General features: G+C 45.3%; 2 protein-coding genes across 2 annotated transcripts in view; both read right to left on the bottom strand.

Annotated features, from left to right (window-relative positions):
• The window catches only part of LOC104284176 (synaptojanin-2-binding protein-like), a 152,313-nt gene that overhangs the window by 50,230 nt on the left and 86,548 nt on the right, over positions 1-15,535 (bottom strand). The window lies entirely within an intron of this gene.
• LOC104283916 (desumoylating isopeptidase 2-like) overlaps positions 5,361-15,535 on the bottom strand; it is a 57,839-nt gene continuing 47,664 nt past the window's right edge. The window contains exon 5 of the mRNA XM_009882169.1: positions 5,361-6,277. Coding sequence (XP_009880471.1) covers positions 6,035-6,277 — 243 coding nt within the window. The 3' untranslated portion in view covers positions 5,361-6,034. The remainder of the gene's footprint in view (positions 6,278-15,535) is intronic.

The raw sequence follows: 15,535 nt of genomic DNA on the forward strand, positions 1-15,535 counted from the left end.
GCCTGTGAGTGGTGTCATCCACCCACACTGCCTTTCCTGAGGAGAAATGTTGGTTGGGGAGCACGCCCCCCTCCCCCCCCAGCCTGCTACACCAGCGGCAGCTAAGGGGTCTTGTATCGCTCCCGCTGTGTCTATGGGAAGGAAAGGACGGGGCTGGAGCCACGCTGTCACCTGCACAGGTGTGCAGCTAGGATTTAAGGCCAGCGGGTGCCATTAACTGTATGTGTGTGCTGAGAGGGGAACTGAAGCTTAAAAAGATCTGGCTCCATGGCTGCCAGACATGAGCTGTCCTGAACCCCCCTGAGGTTTCTACCCCGTTTCTTTTCATCTGACACCTATGGCATGTGGAATGAAATCTCCCTGCCCATTATTCATAGAATCACAGAATCATAGAATGGTTTAGGTTGGAAGGGACCTTGAAGATCACCCAGTTCCACCCCCCCTGCCATGGGCAGGGGCACCTCCCACTAGCCCAGGTCGCTCAAAGTCCTATCCAGCCTGGCCTTGAACACCTCCAGGGATGGGGCATCCACAACTTCCCTGGGCAACCTCTTCCAGTGCCTTACCACCCTCACAGTAAAGAATTTCTTCCTATTATCTAATCTAAATCTACCTCTTTCAGATTAAAACTGTTACCCCTCATCCTATCACTACACTCCCTGATAAAGAGTCCCTCCCCACCTTTCCTGTAGGCCCCCTTCAGGTACTGGAAGGCTGCTATGAGGTCTCTCTGGAGCCTTCTCTTCTCCAGGCTGAACAGCCCCAACTCTCTCAGCCTGTCTTCAGAGGAGAGGTGCTCCAGCCCTCTAATCATCTTCATGGCCCTCCTCTGGACCCGCTTCAGCAGGTCGATGTCCTTCTTATGTTGGGGGCTCCAGAGCTGGACGCAGTACTCCAGGTGGTGTCTAACAAGAGCAGAGTAGAGGGGCAGAATCACCTCTCCTGGAAAATTTTTTGTGCAACCATGCTATTTTTGTTAGGTGTTTGTAGCACACCTAGCACAGTAGCATTCTCATTTTTGGATTAGGGCTGCTAAACATTATGCCCTTATTCTTACTGTTGATTACTTTTGGTAATGCCCATCCACAGAACATTGTATGAGTATAGTGTGCTATTATATTAAGGTAATTACATCCATGAGTGGGCAGTTCAGTCTGTGTGTATGGCAGGACTGAAAATTCAGTTACTCACTGCAGCATAGTCAATAATGGGGAGATTAAAGCTACGTCCACAAAACTGCAGTAACCCTGAATTATCCTATTAAGATAAAACTCTGTGTGGTTGTATATGGGGAAGAGGAGTTCACTTTCAGTAAGGTCACCTCATCACAGCATGAGAAAACAACAAAAGACTACAGAGAAGAAGACTCTCAAGATAACTTTAAGGCTGATGATGAGCTCAGTGCTACCATGTGGCCAGGTGGTTTGCCACAGGAAGCCCCTCAGGAGAAGCCTTCATTCTGTAGCCTGGTTTCCTAAGGAAAGAAGATTGCCATGATCATACTGTCTGTTTTCCCAACTTGTTATCCCTTATCCCAATTACATTGGATGCCCAGAAACTTTTACAGCCTTTTCAAAACAAAGCTGGCTACAACAGCACTAACAGACAGTCTTACTCTGAGATTTAGAGCCATTAGTAATTTGTTGCTGGTAGTAAATAAATGTGCCCCACCATCCACTCAAACACCTCTCAGCTACAGCCAAGTGCACAATGGTGGAGCGCTGACACGTTGGAGGCAAGAGCACATATTCTCCAGGCACAGGTTGTGATGTTTTCACATATTACTGCTGCCAAAGGCTCTGCTGTGTTCTGGTAGCTTGTGGCAATAGCAGAGTGGAGCTGGCATGATGGAAGTTCTTCTTTTAAATACTTCCTGAGTCATCGCACAGCCTTTCCACAACCCAAATCATTGCCTGATGGTGAGCACAGTAGGGGCAAAGTAGCACAGGACACCTGCTGCCTCAACTCAAAGAGTAATTTAAAACCATTTGAAAAATGAAACACTGATGATTACTTCCTTTGGTCTTCTCCATTAATCACATCAAGGAATTGGTGGAGGTACTTTACTTAAGTTTTCTGAACACGTCAATAAGCCACCACATATGTACAACTAAAATGAAAAGACAATCAAACATGTAAGAAATTAAGCTAATGTTACCGCAGTCCAGTGGTCACTAACTTGTTCCGAGAGCCCCTCCAGCCTAGAGACAAATAAACACAACTGAAGAATAAAAAAATAACATATCAGGAAACGTCTGCTTCTTGAGTACCTCAATACCATGAAGGCAACACGGGTCTGAATTCCAGACATGTGAACTCTCAGCAGTGACGAGAGCAAGAGAACAGGTCCATCCCTCCACTGTGCTGAGACTGGGATGAACTCATCACAGAGCACAGGCTCAGTGCTGGGGGATCGGCTCACCCAGGGCCTCTGAAAGCACAACGGTCCCTTTTAAAACTTTGAGAGATTGAGGCATCAAATCACAGACTCAGGAAGAAGAAGCCAACTGACAAAAAAAAAATCAGTAAGAATAATCTTCTGAAATTAAGAGAGTTGCTATTACAGATACAGGTGTGCTGAGAAGAGAGGTTATTACTTAACCTCTTTCTTCTTACCGTAACTCCCTGGAAGTAATTTGTATTGTAACTCTAATATTCCAGCACTAAGCTGACCTCACCTTCAGCCTTCCTGTCCCACCTGAGTGCTATTAGCTCTCTGCTGGAGACAGAACCCACAGCAGCTGATGCCCATGTGCAGAGTTGGTGCCCTCTCATTCCAACTTTTAAAAGGGCCCCAAAAGTCCTAGCAGTAAGAAGAAGGATTAAGAGTTTGTGTCAGTGCCCTGGGGTGCTCTTGTTAAGATTTTTAAGCTGCTCTTTTGTTTTCATTGGTAACGGTTGGTATCTAAAATTTTCCCATGGTGTTATGCTCTAAAACAGCAAGAGAAATCAAATGTGTAACTAAATATGATATAATTCTATAATAACAACAATAATAGTGCAATAACTGGAAAGATAAGAAAAGTAACTAAACCAAACATACTGTACCAGAGATGAACAGTAAATTAGACTTTTAAAATGTCTTCATGTTTAATAATCTAAAATGCTGTTAAATTACAGAAGTAAAGCTATCATCAATATATATTTTATTTCCACAGTGTCCTTTTGTTCTTGTCACTGTTGGTCAGTCACCTTGAACAGAGAGGGGTGGGGAGAAACACTTTTAAAGATTGGAATATATTCTGGTTTTGATTTACAACAGGTTTGATGCCTCCTTGATGTCACCCCTACTGCCATAAACAGACAAACATAAAAGTAGATAAACAAACATCTGTTTTTTATGATATTGACAGCTCACCCCAAGTGTTGTTCCCAATACTTCAAAGCACATATTCATGTCCCCAAGGAGGCTGAATGTAGCTTTCTTGTCCGGGTTACCATACAGCCGGTTAAGCACTTCTTACTTTGTGAAATACTGTGAGAGAGTTTTCTGTGTGAAATGTCCCCCTGAAGCCCTACTTCTCTCCTAGATGTATACGTGGTGCTGTATCTGGAGCTCAGGTGCAGAGCGGAAACACGAGGGCGATGGCTGGCTGGCCTTTGTCACATCAGGAACCAGGTGTTTCTCACTGCAGTTTCCCTGGCCTAGACAAAAGCTCTGGGAAAGCCTCTTCTCACTTTCCTCCAGAGAAGGACCTAAAAAGAGATTTTAAAATTCACTGCACATAACGTGCTGCTGGCTATTGGCAGGCACACTGGGAGCTTCAGACAAATGGAGCTCGCACTGCTGGTTTAGGCTGCAATGACCATGACTGCAGGGGAATAGAGAGTGCAACAGTACATTGTGTAACAAGGTTTCTGGGCAGCAGGATGGAGAACAGGATGGAAATTTTATCAAACATGCCTGGACAAGCCAGGGTAATCAAGATTGGTGCTGAACTGGATACCAGGAGCTGCAGAATTGCTCACAATGCAGTATTGGCTGAGAGCAGCCAAGGTTAATAAGGAACATGACTTCAGTTCAGTACAGAACTTGCAGCAATTTGTTCAGAGGATGAAAATGAGAGGTGTGTTGTAAAGGTTTTGTTGCCCAAACATGCATCACCTCAGGAGGCGGTGGAGTGAGGCCATCCTGTGAGTTCCATTTCCATCCAATAGACCTCTCCAAGGCCTCCTGCTTCTGTAAGAGCGTGCACATGTAACAAACCATTAAGCGCTGTCTATGCAGACGTGATGTACATCATAGCCAAGACCTTCAGCCCTGAAAGCACACACTTCTGTATACCTGAGCTAAAGAAACAGCTGGTTGGACTTAGCATGCTATTGCGACCAATAAAAGGAAACAACCACCCATCTTAAGGGCTTGTAGTTCTTTCTGGGTGGAGGGTGGAAGTCCTGACTTTGTAGTAGCTGTTGAGAACAGCATTTCTAAAATGGCAACCCCCTCTCAACAGCTTTCTTGTCCGGGTTACCATACAGCCGGTTAAGCACTTCTTACTTTGTGAAATACTGTGAGAGAGATTTCTGTGTGAAATGTCCCCCTGAAGCCCTACTTCTCTCCTAGCCTGTTCCTTTTTCATCCTTTGTGTAGCCAAGAGGAGTTGCAAGGGAGAGAGGGGGCCTGGATTTACCCTTTGATTCTCTCCTACATCTTCTGACTAGAACTCCTAGTGAGGTAACTGAGTGGAAGAGTTGGTGTACTTGTCCTTTCTTCCTCCTCTGCTTTCTCATCAGCTGTCAGAATGAGCATAAATACATCCAAGGACCAGATTCTTGTCAAGAGCCAGCCTGGAGAGGTCAGTGAGCCAGCTGTGCCCATTTTTCATGCCACTGAAATAGTGCACACAATGGAAGGCACTGTGGTGGCCCATGCATTGGAAGGGTCATCCATGCTTTCCAGATGTGGCCCTAAGTTTCCCCCTCCGCCTCCAAAAAGGGAGGAGAAGGAAACAGGTTGACATTCTTTGGGTTCTCCACTTATTTTTACCTTCTCGGGTTGGCTCGAAAATAGGCTGGGGAAGGGTGGCTCTGGAGCCATGTTTTAGGTTTATGAGTGCAGAAGGAAAAGCTGAAGGGAATACTGACCTTCCCAACAGATTAACTCTTCCTCCTTGTGCTCAGGAGGGCCGTTCCCCCAAAGACAGCCAGCAAACGTCAGCTAGGAGAGGGATTCCCCAGTGAATCCAGGGAAAAAAAGGAAACCAGGAATGCTGCCTACAGTTACGGAAACTGAGAGGGGTCTGTGCCAAAAAGCACCAATATGGTCAACAGTCATCTCTGCACGTACGTGGTAGCTGCCTCTAAGTACTAGCCCCGTCCTCTTTCTGACCCCAAAGAAAAGCCACGGTAACACATTCATTTTCTAGGTTCTTTGTTATTATTTTCAAGAGCAGGACAATCATTCAAGCTCTTAAATTTCAGTACTGAAAACCAGTGGTCATAGAACAGCAGCACCTTTCATTTGTCCTTCACATGAGTTAGAAACCTGATAATTACAAAAGGGATGGGGCTGAGTGGAGCTTCTTGCTGGTCTAAGAGATGAGAAGGTTCAGTTCTGGCTCTGCTTCCTTCACTGGGTGTGGGCAGGAGATTTGTCATAGGGGAATGGCAAACCCAGCCAAAATAGAGAGGAGGCTGCTGGGCTCACATGGGTGGGGGAAGAGATAAAAAGATAAAACAGTTCCAGAGAAGGAACATCACAGTATGGTGCCCCCCTGCCCGTATGCATGCTCTCATGCCCAAGAAAGCCAGCAGTTCTCCATGGATCCAGGAGCGTGGGGGGCCTGGGAGGATAATCCAGTTTAGTTGCCACACTCCTCAGTTCAGCGTTGGGGTTCACAGACATTTTGCTGAGCAACTGTAGTGGCAGCCCTTGGAAAAGGGACTGAAACTTCACCTCCTTAGTGGAAAGGGTCTTCCCTCCCCTGTGCTGTCCATTGAAGAAGAGGAGAGAAACCACGGTGTGCGAAAGGGTGTGAGAAAGAAATAGTACAAGAGAGAGGGAGATGTTATTTGAGGGTACGCTGGGCACAGTTTAGACCCGGGTATGTCTACAGGTTCGCGATGTGCCTGAGGCTGAGGGGACTGCGGAGGTGGAGGGGGACTCCTCATCCGTTGTGTCCCCCTGCTCCTCCTTGTGGAGGCCGAGGCTGATGTGGCTCTGCAGGGCTGCTGGGGTTAGCCACTCCTTGGGGAGGCAGCTCTGGAGGAAGGGGATGCACGAGCTGAAGTAGGCCAGGCGGTTCACCCAGCGGGGGATCTCTTTCCCACATAGTATCTGTGGAGCAAACCGAAAAGGACCATGGTTAATAGTACCAAAACACATGCATGGTGGCAATGTCATCTCCATCTGTGGCACCGCCTCAGCAGGGTGAATTCCCTGTTGCTCAGAAGAGAGCAGTTTGAAATGCAGGCAGCATCTTCTGCAGTCAGAAACAGCTATAAATGCAAATGCTACACAACTGCTTGAGACACGCAGAGAGGCTGCCAGCCATAGCCCTTGTCAGCATCATAGCAGAGACCGGGGAAAGCAGTTCATGGCCCTGAACAGCTTTGGCCACTCTGCTTTCCAGGCAGTCTGTGGGTAAAAAGACGGGCCTGCTGGTGCTTCTCAACCAAGACAATGACACTCATCTTCCCAGTAGCTCAAAAATTTTGGAAAAATATTTAGGCTGTTGCTGGCCAAACCTTGAGGGGTACAGAAGCTGAGCCTGACAAGGTGGATGGAGATGCCTGAGAAGATGTTCTTGCTACTTACTTTTCTTCCTCGGGCTGACACACCGGGTCAGTCAAGTTACAGTATCTCGGGGTCCTTTTCCTATCCTAGCACATCACCCTTTAATTTCTCCTCATATGGTATTTCCTAAATGTGGGAAAGCAAGCAAAAAAACAAAAATAGCTTCTCACTAGGCCTGTGTTTCATCATAGATGCTCCTGGCGCAGATTTGGGTTACACTCTGCTAGCACAGATGTTGTTTTCCAAGGTCATCTCATACTCAGCACAATGAAACAACTTGCTGCACACCGCAGCTCCTTTCTTCTGCAGCATTTGACCACACACACATACAGGTGCCAGATTTTAGTAGCTGTGTCTGGCTTAGGCCACATAAGGGAAGTTTCCCTTTAAATTTTACCATTTCCCTTACCAGACACACAAGAGCCATGCGGAGTTGATCATCCGGGGTGCCTCACGAGCCTGTCTTTAGTAAATATACTGCCTGCACCAGTACACTAGAGCCTGAAGTCTGTGGCAGGTACAGTAGTTCTAATACCTGACTTTTCCTTCCCTCCCAGCACTGTCTCCCATGGAAACCCCACCCTGCAGACCTCGTCCCACAATTTGCATGGATTAGTGGTTCCAGGGTTGTCCATAAGGCACCTTCTGCCAATACTAAATTCCTTTGCTCTTCCTCCCACCCTCTTCCAGTCTAAAACTACACTTAATTTAATACTAATTACTGCAAAAACTAAGAGGGTGTTCATCTGTAATCCACTAAGGAGATTATTTGGCGAGATGTCTATTATTGACAATGGAAATGCAGTGCTCATAGGTTTCAAGAGATTTTCAGGGAGCACGACTGGAGCAGTTGCTAGAGGATGGGCTGTGCCGCATTATAGTTGTTACAGCTGATGACCAGCTGGTCCTTCATGCGTATGGCCCGGGCAGAACAATCTAAGCCCCACTCCAACAGTCACCTTGAGGATAAAGGAATTAGCTTGCTCCAACAGCGTGGAGTTTCCAATGAGGTGTGGAGAAGGTGGCAAACCTGTGACTGTGCTAATTTGCCTATGGAACTCACTTTATTTTGACATGCATTGTTTAAAAATCAATGTGTGAAATTGAAGACATTATCATTAGGTATCAGAGAACGAGCAGAGCCATTTAGCTGCTAAAATTACTTGCAAGCAGAGACTGTTCTTTACCTAATACACCCCAAGGACTTTTATTTCAGTTCTTACCAGTGCTGCATTCTACTTAACCTCAGATACAGCTATATAAAACCGTATTTTTGAAATTTTTAATCTGGGGGCAATTACCTTATTAGCAATTCTTTACCTCCATCCAGATCCCTGGTTTCCATTGCTAGAGCTATTGTCTGAGCCTGTAAGCAGATGACCTCTCCACCTGTGTTTAAGACTCATTCATAGAAAATTTGCTGATCCATTTGATTTTCTCACCAGACATACCTGATCATTTCCACAAGAATACTGCTGAATTTTTAAAATTGTATTCAATATGTTCTACTCGAACACTGAACCTAAGCCAAAGCCAAAAAACGCAGCCCAATTGCCTCTGGATTTTGCAGCATTTCTCTTTTTTCCCCTCCAGGAACTTAGGCAACATATTGCCAGTGTAGAAAGTGACTCAATTTAGGCTCTTTGTGATGTATGTGTGCATGTGAGTTTAGTTCTCAAGCAGTCATAAGTTTTAATAAAGACTTCCCCCCAGATATTAATAGGAGAACAAAACCAGGGTATGATTCTTCAGAAAATTCGCTGAAACAACAGAACAGCACAAGGTAAGACTGCCTGAAATGGAAATACAGTTTTTAAGAGTTGGCTTTCTTTTCTAAGCAGATCCCCTAGCAACTGAAATAGCACTTCCCAATGTGGAAGCAATGCTGAGATGTTTGCCTTTTGTTTATGGGAGCTGCTTCACCCAGAATGAATCAGTGAGGCAAGGAAGAGCCAGAAAAAGAACGGAGATGTGTGGGCATCTGGCCACCAATCACAAAAGGGCAGTTTGTGGGGCTAAGGGTAATGATGAAATCAACGCGGCTTCCTTTTCCTCAGTCATGCTTGTCCTCGCCTCTTGTCAGTGAAGCCTTGTTACTATTCCACAGCAAAACACGGTGCTCAACAGGAGCAAAAGGGCAACGGCAGCGAATGCCTCTGACGCTACAGCCTGCTCCTGTGTTTTTCACTCCTTGCCATAAAGCATATCGTGCTGGAGCATCCAGCAGTACTTAGCTAATGGAGAAACATCAAATAAACCTGACTGCAGTGGGATTAAGCCAACTGAGTTTAAACAAAACAGCACAAGCAAGATGAAGTGGGTGTTTTCCAATTGCATATGAAGACAGAAAAATCTACCTACTGCAGCTCTTCAGGGCAATTCTCAACTGCAAACCTCACATGGGAGCAATAAACTCACAGAAGTCTGTCACCATCCATTGTTTCCACCAGCAGAACTCTTTTTTTAGAGGTTTGTAGAGTTTAGGATTTTAGTGGGTTTTTTTTTCTTGTTTGCCAAACGAATGGAGTTTTCTCTTTTGAAGGGGGTAAACTTCTCTGTGATGGGTCATGCACTTGTCCTGTCAGACTGAACAGATACACTGTTACGGGATAGAAATCACTGGTCCTGACCATCACAGAGGATTGTACTGCTACCATCCCTTCATGAAGTTAACATGCCTGTAGTGGAGCCTGAGCTTGACATTGACAAGAAAGCAGCTGAGCCTTTTAAGCTGACTGGAGAAGGAACTTTAAAGAAATGAACAGTCAGGGAAGGGCTAAGCCTATGTAAGATATGTCTGAAAGGTAGCTCAGGGTTTAGTTATAGCTTCTCTGAGGTAGGAAAGTGTTTGGGAGGGGAAACCCTGCGAAGTACATGAGAGGCTGAACTACTAGCAGCAAAGCCTGGAACACTTCAGCCTGTGTAGATCTTCCCTAAGCTTTGCAAACCTCCTGCGAGTAGTCTCCAGCTGTAATTGCCGAGCGTAGCTCTTCCTCATCTTTCTGTCACTGTCAGGTCCCTAAAGGTGTGAGTTATACTCACCCCACAGAGCCAGCCAGCCCCTGCCACAGTCTGAAATCCAGCATTTCGGAGAGCGCGCGCAGCTTGCGGTTGCCCACCAAGAGATCTGTCCCCATTTCAGGCAGAAACTTCAGCAGAGGCTGCACGTACTTGCAGCTTCCACTGAGCGGCACCTCGTGATAGAGAGCCAAGTCTCCCTTAGCTGCAGCTTCTTCTGGGGACTCTGTGTCAGAACTGTGAATGACCCAGCTGGCATCTGCAGAGTCCAGTGGAAAGAGCAGTTCAGACATCCGTAGCTGAAGCCAAACGCAAGGGAGAAATGGGATCTGACAGTTTTGGGTACTATATCTGGGCAGCTGTCAGATGCACACCAGGATTTCAACTCCTCAAGAAACAATTAATTTGGGATACAAAAAGATCCTCTAAGCATCTTAAGCTGTATTATTTTGCACTAAACAGTCACTGGTTAAAATGTACAAACTGCCCTGGGAATAAGGACTGCACCCCATCACTCTTCGCTCCCCCAAGTGCCCTAAGAACGAGGCTTTGTTGCTCAGCAAGGCTTTAAAGCTGCTTGCAAAGCTTTAGTCTGGGCAGAGCAGCAGCCTAGCAGCTAGGAAACATGGGTTTAAATGCCATCCAGCAATGGAAGCAGCTGAGTCTCCTGCCTTCTAGAGGACAACACTATCTATTTGCGGCACTTTGGGAGGGCTTTGGGTCTACGGGCATATGCTGTTAGAGTCTAAAAGGCTGAGCTCCTTTCAAAATAAGGTGAAGGACTGATTAGTTGTAGATCCTAAGAGAAAACTCTGAAATGCAATAGGTACTGCGCTGTGCTGGATGATGCAATTGGGGTAATTCAGGCCATGCACAGAAGTATAACTCAAGGCACTTTGGATTTTTTTTTCAGTGAGCCCTCCCAAAGGCACCATGTAGTGCTCCGATCCATGAAAATCAAGATGAGCAGAGACAACGTTACATTCCTCAAACAATACATGCTAATTACTTCAATTCTTGTCTTCAAACTGAGGCTCGGAGCGTTCAGCACTGAACATCTGCTGAAACACCCACTGCCACTTCCACTTAGCAGCCTTACTAAAAATGAGGTGGCGTCCACATGGGGAAGGTATCCACTTAAGCTACTGTACAGTATTCCCCATGGTGCATCCTAGAGAATGCAAAGGGCTTTTATTGGTGCCTGAGGCGTCTAACACACACCCCCATAGCACTTTTAGAGCAAAGCCTTTAGAGCCCAAGGGGAATCTTTCCAGGCTTTGCATGAGTTGACTCCTATGAGGCCTAGACAATATAGCATAGATGAAGCTTATCAGAATTTCAGAATAAGGCCATTAGATACACACCAGCACATCTGCCCAGTCAAAGCTTGAAGGCTCTGCTGGGGCAGCCAAAAAACATAGGTAGAAAGAGAAGCATGGCAACCTAATGAAATTAGTACTTGGACACATCTGGAATAACCCATTAACCCAAATGCACAAGGACATCTTTTTTACCACCTTGCAAAAACTAAACTGCCCAGTGCTGGCAGAGATAACGGAGTCCGAGACTGTCAGAGAGGAACACACCTCTAGCTCTGCACTCCTGATTGGCCGATGCACATGGTATATACACTGAAAATAACATTCCTGAAAGAGAACAGACACACAGCCTTCACAATGCACCTGAAAACATAGTCTCACCTTGGTGGAGCTGGCATGCTAGGATTAATTGCTTGAAACAGATTTATTGTATAGTTACCGTGTAAAAACAATGATTTCTACTCTAGGGAATATAACCAGCCTGTGGGGATCAACAGAGTAGAGGAGGTGGCACCAGGCTGTGAAGCTGCATGTAGCACATGTTCACCAGAGCCAGGAGTGGCCTGCGCCTTGCAGAGGAAAGGGTACAGCTGAGAAACTAGATGAGGCTGAATGAGCTCAGTAATGAGGCTACATTCTGGGAGGTAGCACCCTGAGTCAAAGGGAGGAAGGGAAAAACCTTTTAAATGCATTTAAGCAACTGTCTAAAATTCCCCCATTCTCCTATGCAATCCCTTTTTGTTCCACAGCAGGCAGGGCACTCCCACTCTTATGGGTCCTCTCCAGGACTGCAGCCGCTTCTCCCAGGCAAAGCAGAAGCAGCATCTGCACTGTCTGCATCAGACTAGCCATAAGTGGGGAAAAGTGAAAGCGTTGAAAGGAGGGACTAATACCCATGGTCTTGCTCTCCTTATGACACTAGTCAGAATGTATCAGTCACCACTGTGGTCCTGTGGTAGAGGAACAGAGTTGCCTCTATGTGGGAGTCTGCATGCAGAGAGATGCCAAGAACAGAGACAATGGAGTAGATAGCTCTGGGTCAAATGAGACAGCTGGCTTACGGCACCTCAGCACTCACAGCACTGTGTCAGCTTCACTGGCCAGGTCACCAGTGGAGAGGCTGGCTGCAAATCTGACGTCTTAACAAACCATATTCAGAGCCAAATTCTGAGTGGCATCACTGATTAGACATACCGACACCAGAGCATGGCAATACCCTCTTTAAGCACAAAGTTCCTTGTAACCAGCACTTATACCTACAGCCAGCAGCTGCAGAATAACAAGGTAGGCAGCAAGTGGCCTAATAACAGATGACCATTTGGGGAATACTAAGTATAATTAAGTCTGGTCTTGTTAGCAACATTTAAAATAATGACTCTCCCTCCAAATGAATGAGCAACTGCAATTCATTCATATTATCATGGCAGCGTGAAGAGGAACTGCCTTCTCCTAACAGGTGCTGTTTTGAGACCAGTGGCTGAGAACAGCTGTTGCCTAATAGGGTCATCCTTTCACATGCTACGGACATGCTGAACATGACCAGGGCAACCCATATGCAGAGAGGGACGGACAGCAAGAGCATCTCTTTATTCCTGAACAGCTAACTAAGAAAATCCTGCATTTCAGTCTCAAGCCTTATTTCCTAACATAAGTGAACAGCAGGTTACTGTGGATGGAGATATAATGAGCAGAGGGAACACACGAACTCATAGGAAGAGGGAAAGACCTTCTATCTGGCAGTGTTGGCAGGACTCCTGAGCAAAAGGTGCCAGTCTCAAAAACCTATCAACACACTTAGAGTCCATTTAAGCTTCTAACACTTTTCATTTATCAACAGGCAGCTGGTGAAAAGGACAAGGTTTTTCTTTACTGTCTTCATTTGTGGAAAGGAGGCATCTGTTCTCAGGCATTTGTACACACAAAGGATCAAAGGCTCCATGATGGTCTGACTAGAGATGAATTCCCCAGATAGTGTACACTAACTTAGCTCCAAGGTATTATGCTTATTTGTAACAGATAAGGACATAGGACTTTTGGTTTAGGAAGAGGGATGCAAAAAGCAGATAAAATAGATGGTGCAAAACACACATTTACACCAGCCTCAAAGAGGTTGAGATTATTTTTTTTTTCCTCTCAAATTCAATCTGAAAATATCTTCACATTTAATCGTTTTTGCTAGATGGATCACTTTAAAGTGAAAGAGGCACATGTAGCAAAATCACACCATTTTCAAAAAAAATTGAAATGATCTGCTAAAACTTGCCCTGGGGGGTGTGTGTGTGTGGGGTGTGTGTGTGTGTGCATGATTTCTGTTTCGAAAAAATCGCTACCTCATACTATTCCCCTGCACACATAGGTAGACAGGGAAAATAGGATGGACTGAGAGCGCTGAAAGATCCATATAAGAGTTACTCCACTAATAGTTTTTGTTGGGCTATAAGACTCATTCAGGATAGCCAGCCTAGAAAGGTTAATGATGAAAAAAAGATGTTTATATTTTTATAGCAGTCTTTATTCCAAGGGCTTCACAAATACTTCATAAATTTTAACTAATACAGAAATTACATCTAGAAATCTCATTTTGCCACAGCAGAGAAGCCACAACTGCAATGCATATAGCAGTTTATTAACCACACACAGTCAAAATTGTGCATACTTACAGGCAGAAATGAGAGAAAATGACATCCATCTGAAACCATGAGGATAATTTATGGGTGCAGGACGTCTTTATTAATAAGCTTCTTCTAAACGTATGTGGCAGTTAAAAACCAGAAAACAAACACAGCCTGTTCCCCATAGAGCTAACAACATTCAAAGGCTGCTGCAATGAAGCAAGTCTTTCCATCAGCTTCAGTGAGGACAGGCTCAGGCATCAGGAAATAAAGCTTTCCTAATGTTCTTTCATGCCCTGTGGTTGTTTTTTTGTTTGTTTGTTCATTTCCTTCTTTCTGTCTGTTGGGAGTGTTGTGTCCCCCGCCATTAACAGAATTGCACGTAGGCTTTTATGCAACAAAACACCTATCTCCTCCTCTGCAACAGAGGCAACTGAAAAGCAATTGTTGACTAAGGAAAACACAGGTATTACTTGTCTACTTAGGATCTGCTGAAGGCTGGTTTATAAAAGCTTCTGCCGCTTTTGACTGTGACTCAAATGCCACCTGAAGCTCCCTTCTCTGGTGTTTAATCCTTTCTCTCCAATAGCTTTCAGGCTAAGGAGAGCTTCCTAGTTTTTAATAACATTATGATGAGAACTCAGGTGTGCCTGGGGATGGACCTGAAAAGCTTTTGGCTTGAATTATTCACTGATGATTAAAAAAATGCCCTCATTTGGTCCTTGATTCAGCAAACCTGCCTTTTTCAGAGCATTTGCTGAAAGTCAAGCTCCTCTAAGGAAAGCAGGATTCTCATGTAAGTTTGGTATATCCTGTCACCTTTGCCTTCACTGAAAAGGAATGGGTGAATAGCCAGAGAAAAAAGAATACGCGCTGGCTACCATCTCCTGTCACTTCAGCACAGCTCCACACCCTCTAGCCAGTAAAGTAAGATTCCTCTGTTCTACCAAACCTCCAATCACATTGACACAGGACAACCAAGACAGCCAAGCCATCAGGGAAATATACATAAAACAGAGCTCTAAAGCAAGTCACAAAGATATCTTAAACTGTGCTTCAGTTATTAGAGATATGTATTTCTTGCTATCACACTGATACACAATGACAAAGCCTCTCTCTGCTACTATCAATAGAACAGATCTTTACCAATAATACAAAGAAAAGGGAAAAGAAGCCCTAGCATCCAGCCTAGATGTGATCCACATGCAAGCAAGCATGACAGCACCGAGATCATTCCCTGCCTCCCAAGGAGATTCAGATTGTGTGGCTTCGCCAAGCATTTCCATCCAATCTGGCATGCAGGTTTAATAATATCACTATGGTGTCAGCATCAATAGTGGGTATGCTGATGCCTATTTCAGTCCTCTGTAACCATCAGGTTGCAGGATTCACTGTGCAGACTCCACCTGTTAATCTTTAAGGTATTTCCTATTGGACCGCATCCTTTTAGGCTGATTTGAGAGAGTCCTACTGACTTTGGGGGATTGGGAGCTATTTACCTCCCAGGTTGAGCATTGCAGTGCTGCAGCTCTAAGACTCTCGCTGCAAAGGATTTGATTGTGACAGTGTTCATAATCCCTGCCCTGTAGGAACCAGCCTCATCTAGGATGCCAAAGAATTTTTCAAGGCTGACCCGAGCCACCTCAGATGCTTAAGAGACTCTCTTCCCCTCCTCTGGGGGGAAGAATGGGCCAACCTCACTTCATTAACCTCCAGGTCTATTTTCTAAGGCCCTTCAGCCCAAGAAGACCACCCCCCGTTTCCCAGAATATTTTTCTCTCTGGAAACTTCTGCAAATTCTACAACTTCAAAATGAGCTTCTAAAGCCACAAGCACACTACTTCTGATTT

Source organism: Charadrius vociferus, unplaced genomic scaffold (assembly GCF_000708025.1).
Source record: "Charadrius vociferus isolate BGI_N301 unplaced genomic scaffold, ASM70802v2 scaffold50, whole genome shotgun sequence".
Taxonomy (NCBI): domain Eukaryota; kingdom Metazoa; phylum Chordata; class Aves; order Charadriiformes; family Charadriidae; genus Charadrius; species Charadrius vociferus.